This window comes from Equus quagga, chromosome 14 (genome assembly GCF_021613505.1).
Source record: "Equus quagga isolate Etosha38 chromosome 14, UCLA_HA_Equagga_1.0, whole genome shotgun sequence".
Lineage (NCBI taxonomy): Eukaryota > Metazoa > Chordata > Mammalia > Perissodactyla > Equidae > Equus > Equus quagga.
Genome location: NC_060280.1, coordinates 93,957,808 through 93,980,172, shown reverse-complemented (window position 1 = coordinate 93,980,172; position 22,365 = coordinate 93,957,808). Strand labels below are relative to the sequence as shown.

The following is a 22,365-nucleotide window of genomic DNA, read 5'->3' as shown; positions in this document are numbered from 1 at the left end:
GTGTGTGTGGAAGGATCAGGGGTGTGAGGGGGTACCCAGGGTGTCGGCGAGGCCCTGGGCCACCGGGGCGGGGAGCTGGAGCGTTAAGGGGCCCCCGGACACGCGGCGCGAGGACGCCAGGAGCCCGGGGTGGGCAGCTGGCCTCGAACCCGGCACCCTCGGGCCCCCCGCAGGCCTTGGGGTCGTGCCCTCCCGCACCCCCGGGCCCCCGGCCGGCCGTGGCCCCTTCCCCACCTACCGGGCTCCGGGGCGGCCGCGGCGCTGCAGTCGCGGGGCTGGGGCGCAGCGCGGGGCGCACGGGCGCAGCTCCTCCCCCGGCGCCGCCCGCCCCTTCCGTCCCGGGGCGGAGGGAGGAGGTGAGGTCACGGCGCCGCCGGTCCCGGGAAAGTCCCCTCGGCGCCCCGGGCGACGCCCTCCGCCGGCTGCCACCCCCAGCGCCCCCGGGCGCCGCACGCGGGGGACCACGACGGGGACCGGGGCCGGGCCTTTCACAGTTTAGGGGGGACGCAGATGAGAAAGCAATTTCACAATTAGAGCATCTCAATTAGTGATCAATGCTTTCCAGGAAATAGGACCGGCGTGGGGGTGGGGGGGTCTCCCCAAAATTGGGAAGCAGGAGAGTGGGGGCCACCGTGGGGGGGGAGCTTGGCGACGCCCGCGGGGTTGGAACAGGGGCAGCCAGCCCGAATCGGTGTTTGCAGATGCGTTTAAATTCGCAGGGGTCCTGGCCATTTTTGGGGTCCTGGACCCCGGGTGGACACAACCACTAAGCAGAGTCAGGATACGGGGCCCCGGGCCCATCAGAGTTTTGGGGGCCCACGAAAAGGTTTTCATTTCCTTTAAAATCAGAAAGAAAAAAAAAAATCCAGCCTGCATTATATTCGTCTTTATACCAAGGAAGTCATAAAATGTCATTTTTGTTATTTTTTTTAATGGAGGAAAAGGTCCAGGAAAATCGTAATGTTGGGTCCCCTTGTCAGCCTGGAGCCGCCCAGAAGCTCTTCTCCAAATGCCATTTGTTAGACGCAGAAAACGGGAGGTGGGAGGTTCCAGGGAAATCCCTTATGTCGAAATACATTCATTAAGCGACTTTTTAAAGACCGTTTCAGGATCCATTGTTGGATGAATGGATAAACAAATCCGGGATATGGATTCAGCGGAATATTACGCAGCTGTGAAAAGGAAGGAGATCCTGACTCCTGCTCCACCGTGGAGGGACCTGGAGGACGTGATGCTCAGGGACATGAGCCAGACACAGAAGGACACACACTGTGTGGTCCACTCACAGGAGGTCCCCAGAGGAGCCACATCCACAGAGACAGAAAGGATGGGGGGCCAGGGGCTGGGGGAGGGATGGGAGTCAGTGTTTCATGGGGACAGAGCTTCAGTTTGGGGAGATGGAAAGTTCTGGAGACGGATGGTGGGGACGGTGGCACAACCGTGTGAATGTGCTTCATGCCGCTGAGCTGGGCACTGAAAACGGTTAAAAGGTAAGTTTTATGTTATTTTACAGTGAAAAAAAATTTAAATACTCATAAGACAATCACTTTAAAAATACTTTTGAAATTGAGCGATACAGGAACAAACAGCACTTGGGGACAAATCTTTAAATTTATTACCACTTTCAGCAGCGAGATCCATAAGGATGGCGATTTTGCAGTGGCGACAAGTGGCCGCCATATTTCGAGCCACCTGCAGCCATGCCATCGATATGAAGATATCTGTGGCTTTCTATTGGGGACCACATCCTGCCGGTGCCTTCCTTCAGAACTGAGGAAATGGCAAATATGGGTCAGAGTCAGTGAAAACAGAGATGTGGGGTTTTCCCCTCGTCAGTTCACAGACACCCCGAATTCCCTCCTTAGGGCCCCTGAGAGGTGCGTGGACCCCAAGCCAAAGCTGGCACCCAGGTTCATGGGACGGGGGTGCAAATGGAAGTTAGATGGATGCTAAGAGCCCCCGACCCCCACCTCCCCGCCACAGCCTCTGACTTGGTGTCCGTCTCCACTGAGGGAGAAATTTTATTGAGTACCTACTGTGTACCAGGTGTGTCTAGGCTCTGGGGATAGATGGTGGCGGTGGGGGCAGCGGGGGAAGTGGGCCCTGCCTTTCGGGCCTCCCGAGCTGGCGGTGGAGAGGGCATTAAATCCATCTTCCCCGGGGCGGGCCCCGTGGCCCCGCGGTGCTTCATCAGCCTGGGTGTTAATAATGACATCAAGCCACCTCGCACAGAAGTAGGATGTGGTGGCATCCCACATTGAAGGACTCACAACTGGGATGTACAACTATGTACTGGGGCTTTGGGGAGGAAAAACAAAAAAGAGGAAGATTGACAACAGATGTTAGTTCAGGGCCAATCCTCCTCACCAAAAAAAAAAAAAAAAAAAAAGTAGTGCATCCCTTTAAATCCATCTTCCCGTGCCTCTCTCCGCATCCTGCCGGATCATCAGGAATTTTGGGAGCGTTCAATCAGGGCCTGTCCCCACGACAGACAGATCGTGGTGGTCATCTTTGATCCCCAGAGAGTAAATATTGTTGGCATTTCGGGCCAGATCATCTAGGTCACAACTACTCACCCTGCCAGTTGTAGCTCGAAAGCGGCCCCAGGCGATGCGTCAATAAGTGGGCGCGGCCGTGTGCCAATAAAACTTTATTTACAAAACCAGGCGTAGTTCAGATCCGTACTCTGACACTCACCAGCTGTGAGGTGGGGCGGAGGACGAGCCCGCGGAGTTGTGCCTCAGTTTCCCCCCCCAACACAGAGATGACTACAGCAGCTGCCTCCTGGGGTTGAGAAAAGGATGAGGTGACTTTTCTCTGGGGCGGCTGGGGAAGGGGGAACTGCAGGGACTGACTTCTCCTCGGCCGTGGGGAAGATACAGTCTCGCTCTTAATACGTCCTTCTGGATTGTTCTCCAAATTTGTGTTCCCTGTTCACCGGCCCCCCCGGAAGTGAATGAACGGGCTCATTTCCCGCCACCCTCCCCCCCATCCCCACCACTCGCACTTTCTCTTTCTTAATTTGTGTCGTGGGATCGTTCAGAGGCACCAAACCAAACAAATCTTAAATAAACAGCTCAGCGGACTTGGGTACGTAACCCTCTCCGTGGCCAACGCGCCCAGGAGGACAGAGGTCACTTCCTGCCCCTTGGCCGTCATTACTCACCAGAGCCGATTTCTCCCGTCACGGTTTAGTTTCACTCGTTTTGAAACTTCATCGAAAGGCCATCAGACCACGGAAGGCTTCTGCTCTCAAAACATCACGCCTGGGAGTTTCACCCGCGTTGTCGTGACGATCGGTCACTTATCCTTGTTCTTTGCCATGTAATATTCCGAGGCGTGACCTCTACCCTGATTGGTTTATCTACTGGCTTCTGGATGCGCACTTGGGTTTTTCCCCCAGTTTGGGGCTCTTTGGAATGAAGATGCCATGAACATTTGGGGGCAAGTCCGTGTGTGGACATCTGCGCACGCTGAACTTGGGGATAAACGCAGGAGTGGGAGGGTTAGAACACAGGGGGGCTGTCCCATGCGGCTTTGTCATACGGATTTATAAATTCCTGCCCGTCAGACCAAGGGTCCCCAAGAGAAGGTGACATCGCCCCGCCCTTGTGAATGAGAAAGAATAGAGGGTCATTGCTGCTCTCCAGGGGGCCTGGGGGTGAGCCAACGTCCCCCTCTCGCCTCCGAGTCTCAGTTGGGGACAGACATCGCTGGGCCATCCCATCGCTCCAGCAGTGACACCTGCTTCCCTGACCCCCCCCCAGAACCGCCATCATCATCTGCTGGAGATGTGCCCACGCACAGGACGGGACCGTGGCTTCCAGAAGGACCTGCAAGCATTTCCTGTGACGAGTCAGACGGTGAATATGTCAGACCTTGCAGACCACAGATGGTCTCTGCTGACAATTTCTCTCTGCTTTAAAACGTTTTCAAAATGTAAGGGGCTGGCCTGGTGGTGCAGTGGTTGAGTTTGCATGTTCCACTTCGGCGGCCTGGGGTTCACCAGTTCGGATCCTGGGTGTGGACATGGCACCGCTTGGCAAAAGCCATGCTGTGGTAGGCGTCCCACAGAGAAAGCAGAGGAAGATGGGCACGGATGTGAGCTCAGGGCCAGTCTTCCTCAGCAAAAAAAAAAAAACAAAAAAACAAAAAAAAACGGAGGATTGGTGGCAGATTTTAGCTCAGGGCCAATCTTCCTCAGGAAAAAAAAAAAGAAAAGCCTGTGATGTCTCATCTCTCAGAACCAGAACGGACACAAGAGTAGTATGGATGCTGTGACAAATCCAGTTGCCTCGTGACCTCGAAACGGACTTAACGAGATATGGGGAGAAAATCAGCTTAAAACCACCAAGTTAGTGCCAACATGTTACATGGCAACGGCCGACTGATACACCCCGTTTTGTGGACGGACCAATGAAGGGCCAGAGAGCGCAAGCGGGGCCAGACAAGCTCCCCAGCAAGTCGGGGTGCATGCCGAAGGACGAGCACCCACACCCGCCCTCTGGGCCCTCTAGGTTTTTGGGGCCGGCACCCCAGGGTCTGAGTCCAGTTCCACCACTGACTGGCTGGGAGACTTTGAGCCGATTACTTGATTGCTCCCTGCCTCAGTTTCCCCATCTAGAAGATGGGCACACAAGTAGCACCCACCCCGGATGGTTGAGATGAGGATGGAGCCGACATCCACCAAGCGCTCAGGACAGCAACCAGCTCGTGGTGACGCTGAAAGGAATGGGCCCATTCGGGGACCTCAGGGACTCACTGAGTCAGAGGTAAGAAAAGAGTTTGGGATGTGACCAGCTAACGCCGTGGTTCTCACCTGGGGCAATTCTGTCCCCGAAGGGGCACTTGCGGATGTCCCAGACACTTGTGGTTGTCACAACTTGGGAGAGGGGGGTCACGCTCCTGGCACTGAGTGGGTGGGGGGCCAGGGATGCTGCTCAACACCCCACAGCACCCAGGATGGCCCCCCACAGAGAATGGTCCGGCCCCACAGTGCTGAGGGGGAGACCCCCTGAGATAAGGCAAGTACTAGTCTTTTTTTTTTTTTTTGGTGAGGAAGATTGGCCCTGAACTAACATCCGTTGCCAATCTTCCTCTTTTTTTTCCTCCCCAAAGCTCTAGTGCATCGTTGTATATTCTAGTTGTAAGTCCTTCTCATCCTTTTATGTGGGATGCTGCCACAGCATGCGAGTGCATTTCTGACAACCGAGGCGCTGGGGGCCAAACGTCAAGCCCAGTAGCAGGGCCGACACTGTCCTGTTCACACTGTTGTGCGCAAAACAAGGCAGGCGCCAAGAAGGCCAACACAGAGACGCCGGAAAAAACCAGACACACACGGCCTGCGCTGGGCTGCAGGTAAAATTTATTAAGGCCACTCTGGAGTTGCACCCACAGCTCGCGGGGCAGGGCTGAGCCCCACTCTGTTCTGGAGCACGTCTCGCCAGCTCAGCCTCCACCCCCTTTGCAGACCAGAAGCGCAAGTCCGCTAGCTTATGGGGGCCTGGTGTAGAAAAGGAACTGAGATACAAGAATCATATCCCTGACTTTTAAGGAAGGAAAAAAAAAATTTTTTTTCTTTGGAACGTTCTAGAAAAAACTTTTTCCCAGAAACCTCGTCCCAGCGACCGAGGAGGTGAGGCTCCGAACGCGTTTCCTCCGAGCTCAGAGAGGCTGAGGGCCTGGTCCTCCGTGCGGAGAACGTCAGGGTCCCGCGGTGGCAGCTGAGATGAGCTGGGAGGACCAGCAAAAAGGCGCGGCGGGCGAGGGGTCAGGGCTGCTCGCGGCCCCCCGGGCCCCCTTCCCGGCTCTCCTACTTCTGCTCCTCCGGGGCTCTCTCGATGATTCCGGGCGCAAAGGGTCCCACCAGCCACATGATGGGGACGTTCTGGGCCACGTACTCCACCATGTGGTCCAGCGCCTCCCGGGCCTCAGCGACCCGCTCGCGGCTCTGCGTCAGGACGCCGCTGGACAGGTCCTGGAAGGAGTGGACGCCTGAGAAGGTGGCCTGCAGGTCCTCGACGTGGCAGCGGGCCTGCTGCAGCCGGTCCTTCACGTGGGCCGGCAGCCCCTGGATGCTGGGGCCCAGGGACACGCAGGTGGCCTGGAGCCGCTGGGCCGCGTCGCGGAGCATGGCGAGCGTGTGCGACTCCACCTGCTGGCACAGGGGGGTGGGGACTGTGAGTGCCGTTCGCTGGTCAGGGGCTGACTAGATCCCAAGCCAGGGAGGAAAACGGGGTCCCACCTCCCACCTCTGGGAAAAACCTTTCCCTGGGGGAGGCCGTCTACACGGCAGTTTGGAATACCAACTCTCCGAGGTTCAAACTGGGTGACGTATCTACGAGCCAAACGGAAAGCCAGGCAGAGACATTTCTCCAAAGATACGCCAATGGGCAAGAAGAAGGGGAGAAGGTGTCCCACTGGTCATTAGGGAAACGCGGCTCAAACCCACTGTGAGCCCCACTCCACCACCCCCCCCGGGACGGCTAAATTCAGAACAGACAGTAGCAAGTGTTGGCGAGGACGGGGTGACACTGGGAGCCTTGGGGACATTGTCGGTGGGACGGTCACTTTAGAAGACAGGCTGGTGGGTCCTCAAAATATTAAACTATAGAGTCACCACGTGACTCAGCGATTCCACTCCTTGGTGTCGACTCAAGAGAGATGAAAACTCACGTCCATACAGAGACGTGAACACAATCGCTCACAGGGGCACGATTCACAAGGCCAAGGGTGGGGACACCCCACATGTCCATCAACGGATGATGGATAACATGAGGCAGTCCAGCCACACTGGACTGGACTATTATATTAATATGCTGGAATATTACACAGCCATGAAGAGGAGTGAGGCCCCGACACTGCCGCACGTGGATGGACCTGCACACACGACGCTCAGGGAGAGAAGCAGACACAGAAGGACACACGGCGTGTGATCTCATTGACGGGAAACGTCCAGAACAGGCCGATCCACAGACAGAGAGCGGGCTCGTGGGGGCCAGGGGCTGGGGAGGGGGTGGGGGGATGCTGATGGGGACAAGATCTCCCTTTGGGGGATGGAACGTTCTCAGTGGATTCAGGTGATGGTTGCACAACTCTGCGAAAATACTAAAACCCCCTGCGTTCTACACTTTAAAAGGGTGAATTATACAGGACGTGAATTACATCTCGATGAAACTGTTTCTTAAAAAAAGTACAAGATACTGAATGTTATATCTCAATAAAATTGTTTTTTTTAAAAAAAAAAAAAGGAGAGGGAAGTTTTGGAACAGCTTTCTAGGCAGAAGCGGAGAGCGGTGGGGGAGCCCGCGGTCTAGACGGGGCCTTGAAGACGCCCGGGCCGGGAGGAGGCGGGGCGGGACCTTGTCCTGAGCCATCAGCTGAGGGCTGCGGCCTCGACCCCGGGGTTTGGGGGGAGACGGCTCGGGCGGGTCTGGACGCTGAACAGTTGTGCGTTGACAGAGACACTCACGCCATCTTTATAAACATCACCTTTGTCACCCTTGCTTTACGTGTTGACTCTCTGATACACATCTGACTCCCATACCAGGACGGGTACAATTCAGTGACTTTTAATATAGTCACGAGGTTGTGCAAATACTGCCTCGATTTAATTCCAGAACATTCCATCTCCCCCAAAAGAAACCCCCATCAAGCATCGCCACCAAGCACCCCATGGTTCAGAAGCAACATCCACACCCAAGTGTGGGAATCAAGGCGGGCTTCCGGGAGGAGGTGTCATTGCATCCTGAAGTCACAAATAGGGGGTGAGGCCAGGGAAAGCGTGCCAGGCAGGTCAGCCCACCCAAGCAGAGGTGTGGGGAGGGAAGTCGGGGTCCCAAGAACCCATGCCACCCCCCGCGGTGGGCACCTCCGGCTGGGCCGGGTCCTCCTCCGTGCCCGGGAGCTGCTTCTTGTTCCAGTTGAGCCACATCTGGTGCAGTTTCTCCTGACCCTCCACCAGCTTCTGATCAACTCCCTGCTTGACCGTTTCCATCTGGAGCAGGAGGGAGAGGGAAGGGCTGGCTGGGCACCCACCCACGGCCGCCACCCCCCGCGCAGCCCCCCGCCCCCCGGGAGAGGCGGGATTCCAGGGGGAGCCGGGGGATGAGGTGGTCTACAAAGGGGGGGGAGGGACGCTGTTGTCACACGAGGTCTCCGTGGCTCTGGTGACACGGGCTGTGAGCTTCGGCTTAATCGACACACTCACGGCCTGTGCTGTAGTTGCAAAAAAAAAAAAAATGCGGCCACAAATTCTGTGGCTCCTCTCATTTTATCCGTTTCTCCTCCTCCTGATCATAAATTTTAGGTCACGCATAGTTTACTACAATCAAAAAAAAAAAAAAAAAGAGGGCGAAGATAGTACTTAGAGGAAGCGAAGCAAAGAGGAAAAAAAACTAGGAATGTAGCTCTTCAGAGAACAGAATTAAAAAAACCCTCAGTGGGGGGATTGGACCACAAAGAGGCAGGAGGGGACAACTTGGGGTGATGGAAACGTTCCACATCTTGACTGCAGCGCTGGCTACGTGCCTGCTTATATTTGTAAAATTCCTCAAACTGCACATTTTTAAAAAGGGGAGGGGCCGGCCTGGTGACGCAGCAGTTAAGTTCACACGTTCCGCTTTGGCGGCCCAGGGTTCGAGGGTTCAGATCCCGGGTGCGGACATGGCACTGCTTGGCACGCCATGCTGGGGTAGGCGTTCCACATATAAAGTAGAGGAAGATGGGTATGGATGTGAGTTCAGGGCCAGTCTTCCTCAGCAAAAAAAAAAGAAAAAGAAAAAGAGGGATGTTTATTTTATGTAAATTATACCTCAATAAAACTGACTTGAAGCAACAAAAAAAGCACTCATGCCCCTCGGCTGGGTGGTCTCGTGCACCTGGACCCCTCAGAGTCCACTAGGGGGGAAGAGACCGAGCTGGCTTCCCGGAGGAGGAGCCCACCTGCCATGGGCTGAATCGTGTCCCCTCAAGTTCCGGTTTTGGAGCCCTCAGCCCAGGCGCGCAGGATGTGGCTGCATTTGGAGAGGGGTCTTTGCAGAGGTGATTAGGAGAAAATGAGGTCACTGGGGTGGGTCCTGATCCAACAGGACTGGGTCCTTATAAGCAGAGATGAGGACGCAGACATGCACAGAGGGACAACCACGAGGGGACACTGGGAGGAGCTGCAGTCCACACGCCAAGGACAGAGGCCTGGGAGGGTCCAGCCTCAGTGACACCTGGGTCGTGGCCTCCAGCTCCGGCCCCTGGTCGGGGGCGCTCTTTCCAGCAGCCCCTGCAGGCCCATCGGGAGAGGCCCCTGGGGTGGGTGGGGGTGGGGGTGTGGGGGTGCCCCGAGGGAAGGCCCCCCCCCAGTCCCCCTGGGCCTCACCAGGCTGAGCGCCTGCGCCAGCTGCTGCAGGGTCTCCTGGGCGCCCAGGCGCGCGGCCCGCAGCTTCCCCAGCGAGTGCTCGTAGGCGCGCATGCGCAGCCGCTCCGACAGTGAGCCCAGGCGCACGTAGTAGGTCTGCTGCTGCCGCTGCTGCTGCACCGGCGCGATGTCGCAGCCGTCCAGGGACGTGGCGAGGCGGGCTGCGGGGACAGCACGGCTCAGGCTCGCGGGTCCCGGGGTCCCCGGAGCCCAGCGCAGCCCGCCCTTGGTTCGTCCCATCAGCGAAATGGGTCTGACGCCCCCCAAACGGCCCGGGACCACGAGGCCTCAGCCCAGCGGGAGGGTCTCAAACTCCGGCCCGCGGGCCCGCGCGCGCCACCCGCCTTTATAAATAAAGTTTTATTGGCACCAGTCACGCCCACGCCATTGACCTGCTGTCTGTGCTGCAAAGCGGAGCGGTCGCAACAGAGACTGTGGCCCCAAAAAAGCCAAAAATATTAATCACTCGGCCCATTAAGAAAACGTGTCCTGCGCCCGGCTGTACCTGGAAGAGATTTTGCCAGCAAGCCTCAGTTTCCCTTTCTGTGCAACCCTCCAAGTCAGAGCTGCGTGGACTGTGAAGTTTGGGCTACCTTGCGCTCAAAATGAACTTTTGGCCGCTTTTATGATCTATTTATAGTGGGCAAGACGGCTTTCTGCTTCTGGTGAGTGGTCAAGTTTCTTTTCTAAAAGGATGTGGAAAAGTCGCGTTCAAGCACAGGGACGGGGACACGTGACATGAGATAACCCAGGCGATGGGCTTTGCCCGGGCAGGAACAGCAGTGCTCCGACGATTAAGCGAAATCTCCCTTGTCAGCCACATATTTGCGCCTCCCCTCGGGTCGGGCACTGTTCCGGAAACAAAAGACGGGGGGACAGAGAGCGACAGAATCCCACACGCAGCCATCAACTGGGGGCTCAGTCAAGGGAAGCCTCCGATCGGGGGATTCTAGTCGTTTCTACGAACCTAACGGAATTCTGGGGTCATGTTCTTCTGTGTGGGGCCAGGTCATGGCCATTTTGGGTTTTGCAGGCCAGGTCGTGCCTTGACCACTCAAACTCTGCCACTGTCACAGAAAAGCAGCCACAGGTGCAATGCAAACGAGTGGGCGTGGCCACATGCCAATAAAACTTTATTTGCAATCGCAAGTGGGGGGCTGAAGGGACGTGGCCCACACGGCGCTCTCAGGGGATGGACACCAAGGGCAGGCGCAGGCCCATGTTCCAGGCCTGGCTCATGTCCCCCCTTGCTCCCAGCAGCCCCTGCTTCTCCTCCTGCCTTCAAGGGGCTGGGACGCCCCCCAGCTGCATCTTACGGGGTCTGGGCACCTACTCTGCGCCAGCAGGTCCAGTGGCATCTTGAAAACGCCGAGGACCCATGACAAGCTATGCTCAAGCCACATGCTGTGGGGCTCAAGGTCGCACCAGCCCGGCCTGGATCACCTCGTCCCTCCAGAAAGCAGGGGACACCACCTGCCCCCGGGGATCCCCAAGAAGCATCGCGGGACTCAGAGCCCACGGATGGGGGCTCCCAGTGGCCGAAAATAATGCGACAAAGGACGCATGCATAAAATAACGCATCAGACTAGAAAACCTTCCCGCTGGCGCCCGGAGGATGCTGGTGAACCGGCCAGGATGCGGTGAAATTAAAAAACGGACCAACCCGGAAAAGGCCCTGAGCAGACCGAGCCCGTTTGGCGACAAAGTTGCATTTAGCGTCTTTTGCAAGAGACCAGCTTGGCCTGCGTCCTTTCTTGCTGAGGCCTCTGAAAGTCAGAAGCCAGACTTGAACCGCTTCCAAGGGCGCTGGGAGGCGACCGCTGGAAACTCTAAGATTAGACGCGGTCGCCGTGCGGCAGAGACAGCCACCGCCTCTCGCGACAGCAGCCGCCTGGTCAACAGGTTTGGATTGAGGCCCCAGGTGTGCAGACCGTCTGGCGTCTGCACCGCGATTCCCATTCAGCGTTCCGCTGTTCCCGAACCACCTGCTCCTCCCCACAACCTGTGCCTCGGGGCCATCAAAACAGCCCAGAACTTTCTCCAAGGAAGCTGCCCACTGAGAGAGGAGGAAGCGAAAGCCACACGCGGCAACCCCGGATGGAGGGAGAGGAGGAGAGGAGGACGCGGAGCCGCTCACCCCCCCGGGGGACCACGTGACCCCATTTATCGGAACTTCTAGAACAGGTCCAGCAGCCTGTTCTCCCCGGGGCCATTCGGCCCCTCCCCCACAGGGACGTCTGTGGCTGTCACACCTGGGGGGAGCTCCTGGCATTGGGGGGGGGGGGGCCAGGGATGCTGCTCAGCTCCCCACAGCGCCCAGGACGGCCCCCTAGAAAACGAGCGGGGCCTGAATGCCCACAACGCCGCACCTGGGAAACCCTGATCTCGTCCAGATTCAGCTTTTCTCAGTTGTCTCCTATGTTTGGCTTTTTTGTTTTTTTCCCTTGGAAGATTAGCCCTGAGCTAACATTTGCTGCCAATCCTCCTCCTTTTTTTTTTTTTTTTTTTTTGCTGAGGAAGACTGGCCCTGAGCTCACATCCGTGCCCGTCTTCCTCTACTTTATATGTGGGACGCCTCCCACAGCATGGCTTGCCAAGCGGTGCCATGTCCACACCCGGGATCTGGGCTGGTGAACCCCGGGCCGCCGAGAAGCGGAAGGTGCGCACTTAACCGCTGTGCCACCGGGCCGGCCCCCATATGTTTGGATTTTCATTCAAACAAACCAGCCCTGGCCAGAGTGGTCAAGAGGCTCCTGTCCCCGGGCGGAGCATGGTGTCTGGTGACACTCGACCCTCGAGGGCCGTCACTGCAGGGGGCAGCAGCATCTGTGACCTTGAAAGCCCCTGGCACATGGGCAAAGGACAGCTGTCCCTAGACGGCAGGGACAACGGCCACGGGTGGGAGGACGAGCACAGACCACGAGGAGGACTGGCGGCTTTGTCTCCAAGGTTTTGTCCCCCATTTGTCTGTTTCTCTTCATTCCTGCTGTCACCCGGGGCCCCCCAGCGGCGCCCCCTGGACCAGCACCCTCACCTCTGCCCTGGTCCCTGACTCCTGCCCCTGCAAGACTGTCCTCCCTGCAGCTGCCACCAGAGGGCGCCCGGGAGCCCCTGAGTGGGCCCCGCCTCCTCCACCTGCAGCCCTCCAGGCTCCCCCTCCCTCAAGGAGAAGCCGAGTCCTCCCTGCGGTCACCAGGCCCCGCACGACCTGCCGAATCCCCTCCCCGCCCTCCCTCCTCCCTCTCCCCACCTCCCTCTGCTCCAGCCACAGGGGCCTCCTCACTGCTCCTCTCACACACCAGGCCTGGGCCTGCCCCAGGGCCTTTGCACTGACCTCAGCTCAGCTCACTCCTTCCCTCCATTCACGTTCGGATCAAACATCACCTCCTCAGAAAAGCCTACTCAACCCCCCTCCTCGAATTCTCCCCTTTAACCTGATCTCTGTCTCCTCTAGACTGTGAGTCCTACAAAAGCAGACTCCCTGGGCCCCAGAAGATGCTTGGCACACAGTCGGTGTTCAAGGGACAAATGGATGCCTGGGGATGAAGGGGAGACAGAGAAGAGATTCCCAGTGACTTTATTCAGGGATTTGAGCACCCGCTGAGCGCCAGGCCCCATTCTAGACACGGGGACAAGTGCCAAAGAGAAAGAAAGAGCCAGGTTGGGGGGCGACGGGGGGTCAGGACACAATACGTCCTCGTTCAGGACGAGGGAGGTTGCAATTTTAGAAACAAGAGGCCTCATCGAGGAGGTGGCATTTGAGCACGGAACTGGAGGTAGGCAGGGGCAAGCCATCTGGGTGTCTAGGGGATGGAACAACCCGTGCAAAGGCCCTGGGGTAGGAACATGGTCAAGGATCTGCAAGGAGGCCAATGGCTGCAGTAGAATGAAGGAGGGGAGGTGGGAGCCCTGGAGGGCTGCAGGCAGAGGAGGGGGGACCGACTCAGGGGCTCCCGGGCGCCCTCTGGTGGCGGCTGCAGGGAAGACAGGCATGGTTGGCCAGGGAGGAGGGGACGGTGCTGGTCACGGCCATGCTAATGGATGGGAGGAGAGGTGGCAGGGACAAGACGGCCAGCTCCAGGTGGCCGAGAGGAGCCCCAGGCCGCGGGCCGCACTCACCCAGCTCGGCGTCCGTCATGGGCAGGTGGTTGTCCACCCATTCCTCCGACTTGCCCAGCACCGTGTCCACGCCGCTGAGCACCATCTGGCCCACGCGGGAGCCCAGGACCGACTGGACGCCGCTCGTCACCATGGACTTGGTCATGTCCACGCCGCTCTGCACCGCGCCCCGGGTCGCGTCCACCGCCTCCGTCACGCGGGTGGCCACCATGTCCTTGGCGCTGGACACGGCCTCTCGGGCCCCCGACACCTTGGACGACACGAGCTCCTTGGTGTCCGCCAGGACCTACGGGACAGGCCAGCGTCACCATGTCCATCCTCCTCTATAGCTGGGGAACCCCCCCCCGACCCTCCACCTCCAGGGAGGCCGAGAGGAGAAGCGCCAGCTCCCGGGTGACCCCAGGGGGTCAACGTCGAGTCCAGGGTCACAGTTAAGGCCGCGTGCTGTGTAGCCAGAGGGCCTGGGCTGAGTCCCTGGCTTGATACGTGGTCGCTGTGCAGCCTCAGGCAAGTCACTGCACCTCTCTGTGCTGCCACTTGGTTCCATGGTGTTATGGGCTGAATTGGGTCAGAATGTGACTATTTGGAGGTAAGGTCTTTAAAAGAGGTGATTAAGGTAAAAGGAGGTCATTAGGGTTGGGCTCTAATGCCATCCGACTGTGTCTCTGAGGGGAGACCCTGTGAGGACACAGCGAGAGGACAGCCATCGACAAGGGAGACGCGGCCCCAGGAGAAACCTGCTGGGCTGACCCCTGGCCGGGACTTCGAGCCTCCGGCACCGTGAGAGCAAACCCGTCGTCTGGGCCGCCTGGCCCGCGGCCCTTGGTCACCGTGGCTCCAGCTGCCCACGGTACGGGGTCGGCGGGGCAGCTCAGGCACATCCGTGTGACCACGGAAACGAAAGACGCTCCGGACAGTGACCGCGCCGATCGTGCACCGAGAATCGCAATCCCGGCCAGGCAGGGAGTCCGCGTGCTAATTAATAATTAATAATTAAGTCCCTCAGGACGGGGGTCCCTCAACTGGGGCTGGTTCTGTCCCCCAGGGGACACTGGGTGACATCTGGGGACGTCTGTGGCTGTCACATTGGGAGGGGCTCCTGCGTCGAGTGCGTGGGGCCGGGGATGCTGCTCTGCCCCCCGCAGCGCCCAGGACGGCCCCCAGAGGTGACCCGGCCCCCATGTCGCTGCGCCGAGGGGACCCCAGTATTAGAGATGCTGAGACTAAGCAACACAAGGACGTTCCGCAGGTGTCCAGACATTCTGTCCCTGACGTAAGATGCCAGGTCTGTGCTGTCGGATGTGGGAGCCACGACCCGCGTGTAGCTATTTACGCTTAAAATCATTAAATTGGCTATTTGAAGTTTAAAGTTAGACGTTTCAAATTTAAAGCCATTACCTAAAATTTTCAACTAACGTTAACTATTTAGAACTTAACATCGTTACAACCAGTAACTGAGTTCCTCAGTCCCACCAGCCACATTCTAAGGGCTCAGAAACCACATGGGGACGGGTGGCTTCCATATTGGACGGGACAGAGAATGAACACGTATTATCGAGGACGTCCTACTGGATGGCCTGAGCCAGCACGACCTTCTTTGAGTGGGATGGGAAGGCCTCTGAAGAGGTGACATTAGGGCAGAGACTTTGAAAGCCTGGTTCATGAAGGAGGAAGAGCACGTGCAAAGATCCTGGGGTAGGACTGAGGTGGGTGTGTTCACTGTATTTGCTTCCCCCACCTGCAGCTCTGGGCAAAGTGGGAGACATGAGGGGGTCCGGGGGTGAGCCACCTGCACCCCCCACCTCGCCGGGGGCTCCCGATGACGGAACTCGGTTACCTTCCCTGTCTCTTGCTGGAGGATGGGCAGGCTCTCCTCCAGTTTGTCCAGGCCCCTGTGGGCGTACTCGCTGGCTGACGCAACTGCAGGAGACGGGGCAAGATGGAAATCGGACAGTTGGCACACGCGAGCATCTCTCGGGGGCCCGGGCGGGCCAGCCGGTGCTGGTTTGGGGGACCAGAGCTAGAGATGGGGCAGACCCCCCGCCCCGAGCCACGCTGCCCGGGCCCCCACTCACTCTGGGGCTCCAGCTTGGAGAGGATGGGCTGGGCCCCGCTGACGGCAGCCGCTGTGAGGGTCTTCACACCCTTCTCGGCCGCGTCGCACACCGTCCTCACGTGCGGGTGGCTGTCCTTGGTGGAGCCGTAGGCCGCCGACACCATGTCGCAGGTGGAGCTGACGAGGGGCAGGCTGGCCACGCGGTCCACCACGCTGGGCTGCACCGGGGAAGTGGCTCAGGCGGGCTGGGCCCGAAACCCGGGGTGTCCCGGGGTTTCAATCGCGCTCCCACCCGGCTCACCCTCGTGTCGCATCCACGCGGTGGCACAAGCCGGGAACTTCGGGGCCTCCGCTGGGCGCTTCCCTTATGTCACCCCCAACCGGGCACGAGACACCCACTGTGTGGCAGGCGTGACCCAGCCAAGAACCGCACCCGGATGGAACCCGGGGTCTAACACTGGGGTCCGCAGACTCCGGCCCCCCAGCGTCTGACATTTTCCTTCTTGCCTGGTTTCCTCCTCATGGCTCGACCGAGACCCCGTCCACACGGCGGAAGTTTCACCATGTTCAGAGCGCACAGTGAGGCGGTTTTTAGCGTATTCGCCAGGTTGCACAAGCGTCACCACTGTTTCCAGAATTTGCATCTCCCCAAAAAGGAACTCAGGACCCACGGACGGTCGCTCCTCGTTCTGCCCCCCTCCGGCCTGAGCTAATTGCTGTCTCTGTGGCGTGGGCTATTCTGGACCTTTCACTAAGTGGAAACATCCGTGGTCTTTTTCGTGTGGTTTCTTTCACACAGTAATGTTTTCAAGGTTCATCCACCTTGTCATGTGTTTGGGCTTCATTTTTTTTTAATTGTCTTAAAATACATATAACATAAAATTGACCATTTTCAGGGCACAGCTCAGTGGCATGAGGCCCAGTCACGTGGTTGTGCCACCATCCCCTCCATCCATCTCCAGAACTTTCCATCTCCCCAAACGGAAGCTCTGTCCCCATGAAACACCCCTCCCCCAGCCCCTGGCCCCCCATCGACTTTCTGTCTCTGTGGATGTGGCTCCTCTGGGGACCTCCTGTGAGTGGACCACACAGTGTGTGTCCCTCTGTGTCTGGCTCACGTCACTGAGCATCACGTTCTCCAGGTCCATCCACATTGGAGCAGGCATCAGGATTCCCTTCCTTTTCAGGGCTGCATAATATTCTACTGCTACCTACTTTTACAAATGAAGTGTTCTTGGCACATGGCCACCCCCACTATTTACATGTTGAATGTGGCTGCTTTCATCCTGCAGCAGCAGAATGGAGTAGTCAGAGCAGCGCATCTGAGCCTCAGTTTCCCCATCTGTAAAATGGGTAACTCACCCTCATCCTGAAGGAGTCGTGAAGATCATGGGTGTGCAGGGGAGACCCTGGCACAACGGTCAACTTTCACGTGCAACTGTTCACAGTTTTAACTCCCTTAATTGCCAGTCCTGGGCGAGGGGGAGTGTTATGCCAATTTGACAGAAGGGTAAACTGAGGCACGGAGGGGCTAAGTCAGTCATCCAAGGTCACCAAACCAGCCAGTGGCAAAGCCGGGCCTTGGTGGCAGCCTGCCTCCACGGTTCATCCACGAGGCCTCTTCGGAAGTTAACCACAAATTTACCCCACAATCCAGCAGTTCCGCTCCTGGAAACCGACCCTTCTGATGGGAAGACCCGCCCACAAGAGACTTGCACACAAACGTGCACAGAGCCTCCTTCACGATGGCCAAGAGGAGGAAACAACCCAAATGTCCTCAATTGGTGAGAAGATCAAGAAAATGTGGTATAAAGTACATTTTAAAAAACATATGTGACAGCCGGCCCAGTGGCATAGTGGTTAAGTCCATGTGCTCTGCTTTGGCAGCCCGGGGTTTGCCGGTTCGGACCCTGGGTGTGGACCTACCTGCTACTCATCAAGCCACGCTGTGGCAGCATCTCACATAGAAGGACTTACAACCAGGATATACAACTCTGTCCTGGGGCTTTGGGAAGAAAAAAAAAAAAAAGAGGAAGACTGGCAACAGATGTTAGCTCAGGGCCGATCTTCCTCACCAAAAAAAAAAAAAAGAACTATCCTATGACTCAGAAATTCCACTTCTGGGTAGATACCCAAAAGATTTGAAAACAGAGTCTGGAAAAGAAATTTGCACACCCACGTTCACAGCAGCATGATTCACAAGAGGTGAAATGTGGAAGCAACCCACGTGTCCGTCAGTGGATGACAGAGAAACACAGTGTGGTCCATCCAGACAATGGATTATTATTCAGCCTTAAAAAACAAGGAAATTCGGACCCAGGGCACCACGTGGATAAACTCTGAGGACGTGATGCTCAGTGACATGAGTCAGACACAGAGGGACACACACTGTGTGGTCCGCTCACAAGAGGTCCCCAGAGCAGAAGGTTCTACTTTTATCAAATGTTTTCATGACTCTATTTACACGAAACGTCCAGAACAGATGAATCTATAGACAGACAGCAGATTAGCGGCGGTCAAGGGCTGGGGAGAAGGAATGGCAGTGAGTACACGTGGAGCCCGCGTTTCCACCTGGGCCGATGGAAAGTTCTGGAATTCAGTGGCGGTGATGGCTGCACACCGTGAATGGACTTAATGCCCCAGAACCGTACACTTCAAAATGGTTAAAACAGTCTATTTTTCTGTTATGTGTGTTTCACCACAATTTTAAAAAAGGAACGAAGCAGAGACGCATCGCACCACACGGATGAACCTCAAAAACGTCACGTGCAGTGAAAGACCCAGACACGGGGGTCTCGTGTCGCGTGTTCCCGTTTCGGCAAAACGTCCTCAACAGGCAGATCCAGAGACGGAAACTCGATGGACGAGTGGGTGCCGAGGAGGAGGCAGGGACGGGGGGTGACCGCTAATGGGGTCTCTTTCGGGGGAGACGAAAAATGCTCTAAAATGGCGCAACTCGATAGTTTACTAAAAACCAGAGTTGTCCCCTTCGTCGTGGTGAATTTTAGGATACGTGAACGGAACCCTAATAAAGCTGTTTATTTCAAGGGTCCCTTATTTAAACTGGGGAGGGGGAGGTGGATTAGGGACTGAGTTCCCAGAAGGAGACCCCTAACAGGACATCCAGGGACAAGGACCATTCGGCTGGAGGGGGGGCAGGCAGTTTCAAGCAGAGCCTGACCCCAAGCAAGAGCCATTGAGATTTCCAGTTGTCCCCACCTGTTACGGGGTCCCGTTAGGGGTTTTGGCGATGGCGCTCCCCCACCCCCTGCTCAGGCATGATCCACATGCGCTGCCACGGCACCTCGGTGTGGCCAGCCTCACCCCGTGGATCCCAGAGCTTCCTCACCTGCTGGACCGGTTCCTCTGCCGTCACCTGGGGGCTGGCAGTGGCTTCCGTCCCGTTGGCAGACATTTCTCGGAAGCAGGGACTGTGGACAGACGGATGGATGGACTAGTCAGGGTACAGCCCACTCTGCCCCTCCCTCCAGGGGCAAGTCCAGGTTCACACCTGCCGTCTGACCGCCCCCCTTTCTTAGAGCCCTACCTCTCAGCCACTCACGCGCTCCGGTGGGCCTGTCCTAAGCAGGTGCTGATTCGGCAGGGCCGAGAATCTGCGTTTCTAGCAGGATCACCTGACGCAGCTGATCCCGGGCCACACCTCAGGAGGCCAGGTCTGGGCACATCCCCCCCAAGGGCTCCCAGAAGACACCTGTGGTGCCAAAGCTCTGGGGATGGCCATTTGCCAGTCGCTACCAGCCTTCAAGAGCCCTCTCCCCTTTGACCCAGAAACCTCCCCATGAGGACAGTCCCACACGTGCACTGCCAAGTAGGCAGAGGTGTGTACCTGTGTCGGCCACAGGACACTAGAAACAACCTGGTTGCCCAACGGAAGGGGACTAGAGAAAATAACGGCTTGGCTCGGGGCAGCCGCTCAAGACACGTAACCGACACGGACCAAGATAGTGTCAAGACCCAAAAGGCGCGAGTGGCATTTGCACAGAATCTTTAGAGACACAGGGAACTGTTAATAATGGCCAAGGACAATCAGGCAGCCCGGGCAGGCCCCTGACTTTCGAGCCAGGTAGATAATATTACCCGTTCAAAGCAAAGATAAGCTTTAAAAAGGAAAAAAAAAAAAAAGAGAGACGGTGCCTGGCCCTACTGCAGACCAGCCAAGTCGGATTCTGGCCAGGGGGGCCTAATGCACGACTGCAGGTGCGATGGGGGCCACAGGTGCGCCCCATCTCCCTGGCCAGGTGCGAGATGGGGTCTAGCGCTGGGACTAGTTTCCAGGAGGCGGGCGACAACCATTCCCAGACTGGAGGAGAGGCTCTGCCGGTGGCGGTGGCGCTGAGCTGGGCCCCCGGCACACAGTGGGTGCTCAATCAAGAGACCCATTTCACGCCACTCTGGCTGCCTCGGACAGACGGGTGAAGCCAGCCAGGAAGGCGCACCTTGCTCGTTACAAAGGTCCCCCGAGTGGGAATTGGGGCCTGGAGGCACACGTGCCCCGGATGAGCATCACCTAAGTCGCCTGCAGTTCCCCGGAGCCTGAGCTCACCTGGGCGCCTCAGAGATTCTCCCTCCCGCCCCTTTTATCCACCACCCCCTCCTGGAACCGGCTGAAGCAAGGGCTGCGGGTGTCAGCGCATCCTTGGGGGGCTAGCGGCCCGCCTGCCGGTGGCCCCAGGGGCCGGAGCAACAGCTGGCTGGCCTCATGCGCGCCCCCAGCTGCAGCCAGGAAAGTTCCCGGAGACGGAGGCCCCAGGCCGGGCCCCTCATCTCAGCCCCGACAAAGGTCCCAAGGACTCTGATCGGGGACCGGGCATCGCCCCCGCCGGTTTGCGCAACCCACTGGCCACGCCCACCCGGGAAGGGGGCGGGGCTTCCCAGAGCGCCCCAGGGTGGGCGGGGCGGCAGGGGGCGGGGGCGGGGCCGAGCCCCCAGGCGGCTAAACCATTTCCAGGGGAGGGGGCTGCCCCCCCCCCCGGTGACACGGGATGGAGGGGGCTCTGAAGACCCAGGGAGGGCGGCACCAAGGAAGCTGGCCTCCAAACGGCGTTTGCAAAGCGAGCCCACTTTTTAAATTTGGAGACGATGCGGTTTGGGACCGAGCATTGCCCCCCGACCCCGCCGAAACTGCCACTTCTGGGGTGGGGGGCTCTTTCACTACCCGCCCCCTCTGAAAGTCCCAGGAATTGAAAGGAGAGCGTTTGAAAGTCCAAGCTGGTTGCAGAAGTTGGATTTTGGGGGGCGTGGGCGACGGGTGGGGTGCTCGGCCCGGGCTGGAGACCCCTCCCCAGGCCGCACAGAGGCCAGCAGAGCCCCCCGGGGAGCCCCTCCCCGCCCTTTCCCCGCCTGGGGCGCCCCACGACTCGGCCGGCCCCCCGCCCATCTCAACCGGACACCCTCCCGCCCCCGCCCCTCACCGCGGGCCGCGCGACGTCCGGAGGGTAGCGCCCACGACTTCAAGGCCAGGTCCGGAACCGTCCTGGGCCGCCCGGGGCCCCGCTTTTATACTCGGGGGGGCGGGCGCTCGGGAGTGACGGGGCGGACGGCCAATCCGGTTAGGGGGCCTCCCGCCACCAGGCCACGCCCCTCGGCCGGCCCGGGACGTTGGAGCCACAAGTCCGGGGAGGGCCGGGCACGGGGTACAGCGCGCGCCACCGACGTGCCCCGCGTGGGGAGACCCCTTACGACGTCGGCTCCAGTCAGGGACGCCCCTTCCCCATCTGGGGACCCGATGAGCCTGGTCCTGGGAGGTAAGTGAGACCCGATTCTGGGGTCCCCCAGCCCCGCTTCTCTAGTGGCCGTGCCTGATGCCCCCGGCGCCCCCCACCCTGAGCACGGGGGCGAGGGAGCCAAGCCCCCGATCCAGCAGTGGGAGAGCTTTAACGACAGCGGTGAACCGATATTTAGCGCCTTCTGCCGGCCCTGACCTGCATCGTCCCCTTTGCCCCCCCCAACACTATCTTATCCCTTTATCATCCCCGTTTTGCAGATGAGAAAACTAAGGCGCAGAGACAGTGAGCCAGGGGCAATGCGGGGAGCCTCTCCTGGATCTTTGACTCCTGGATCAACCCCTTCCTGAAGCAGCCCCCACTTGGATTTCCTCCCCCTCCCAAAATATCCTTTATCCTCTTGGTCTAGAAACTAAAGTCTCAAACTCAGATGGTCCCAGGGGCCAGGCAGGACACAAAGGCCTCTGCTAGACGGGTGGCAGCATGCCCTGCCTAGAGGGGGCAGAGTGTTGCCCTGTAGGAGACGCACCCAGGGCTTCCCAGATCCACGGGAATCCCAGACAGTGGAAGGGTCCTGCCCCCTGGAAAATGGCTGGACCAAATAAAACCCAACAGGGGCTGTATCCAGCCCAGGGTTTGTCACCTCTGCTAAATGACGTTGGGTAGGGTGGGACTTCTGGAACCTTGGGAAAGAACATGGAACAAATTGGGTGTCTGTGACTCAGCGTGTTTTTCTGAGAGGGTGTAGGCCCGCTGTCAATAGGGCTTTCTGAGATGTCCAGAATGTCCAAGCAGAGAGGGCTCGTGGAGAACGTGGGGGCTGTGGGCTTTGTAGGGTGATTGGAGGAGGCCTGTCTGAGTGCCAGTGGAGCACAGAAACGAGGGAGGTAAGAAGCAGCCACTTGGAGACCTGGGGCAGAGTTCCTGATGACGGGAACAGCACATGCAAAGCCCCTGAGGCTGGACCGTGGGTGGTGAGTTGGAGAGGCAGCCAAGAAGCCGCTGCGGCAGGAGCAGAGTGAGCAGCAGGAGCAGAG

The 22,365-nt window shown here is 58.3% G+C and overlaps 2 protein-coding genes and 1 long non-coding RNA gene across 4 annotated transcripts in view; 1 reads left to right on the top strand and 2 right to left on the bottom strand.

Moving 5' to 3' along the window:
- Nucleotides 1-381, bottom strand: part of TICAM1 (TIR domain containing adaptor molecule 1) — a 10,511-nt gene extending 10,130 nt beyond the window's left edge. The window contains exon 1 of the mRNA XM_046638606.1: nt 239-381. The gene's annotated coding sequence lies outside the window, so the exon portion shown is untranslated. The remainder of the gene's footprint in view (nt 1-238) is intronic.
- Nucleotides 382-1,401: 1,020 nt separating this feature from the next.
- LOC124225079 (uncharacterized) lies at nt 1,402-5,209 on the top strand. The gene is made up of 3 exons (XR_006884985.1): nt 1,402-3,863; nt 4,245-4,772; nt 5,119-5,209. It is a non-coding gene; the product is annotated as an uncharacterized LOC124225079 (long non-coding RNA).
- Nucleotides 5,210-5,348: 139 nt separating this feature from the next.
- On the bottom strand, nt 5,349-21,081 carry PLIN3 (perilipin 3). 2 transcript variants are annotated; one of them, XM_046637487.1, is made up of 8 exons: nt 21,017-21,081; nt 18,934-19,015; nt 15,604-15,802; nt 15,366-15,448; nt 13,529-13,814; nt 9,371-9,570; nt 7,871-7,996; nt 5,349-6,157 (listed from the first exon to the last, which is right to left on the bottom strand). In XM_046637487.1, exons 2-8 carry the CDS (start codon nt 18,997-18,999, stop codon nt 5,813-5,815), a joined length of 1,305 nt encoding a protein of 434 aa, XP_046493443.1. In that variant the 5' UTR covers nt 19,000-19,015; nt 21,017-21,081; the 3' UTR covers nt 5,349-5,812. The 2 variants fall into 2 exon arrangements, with proteins under 2 accessions (XP_046493443.1, XP_046493444.1); XM_046637488.1 differs by having other exon boundaries at nt 5,349-6,154.
- Between the last annotated feature and the right edge of the window lie 1,284 nt (nt 21,082-22,365).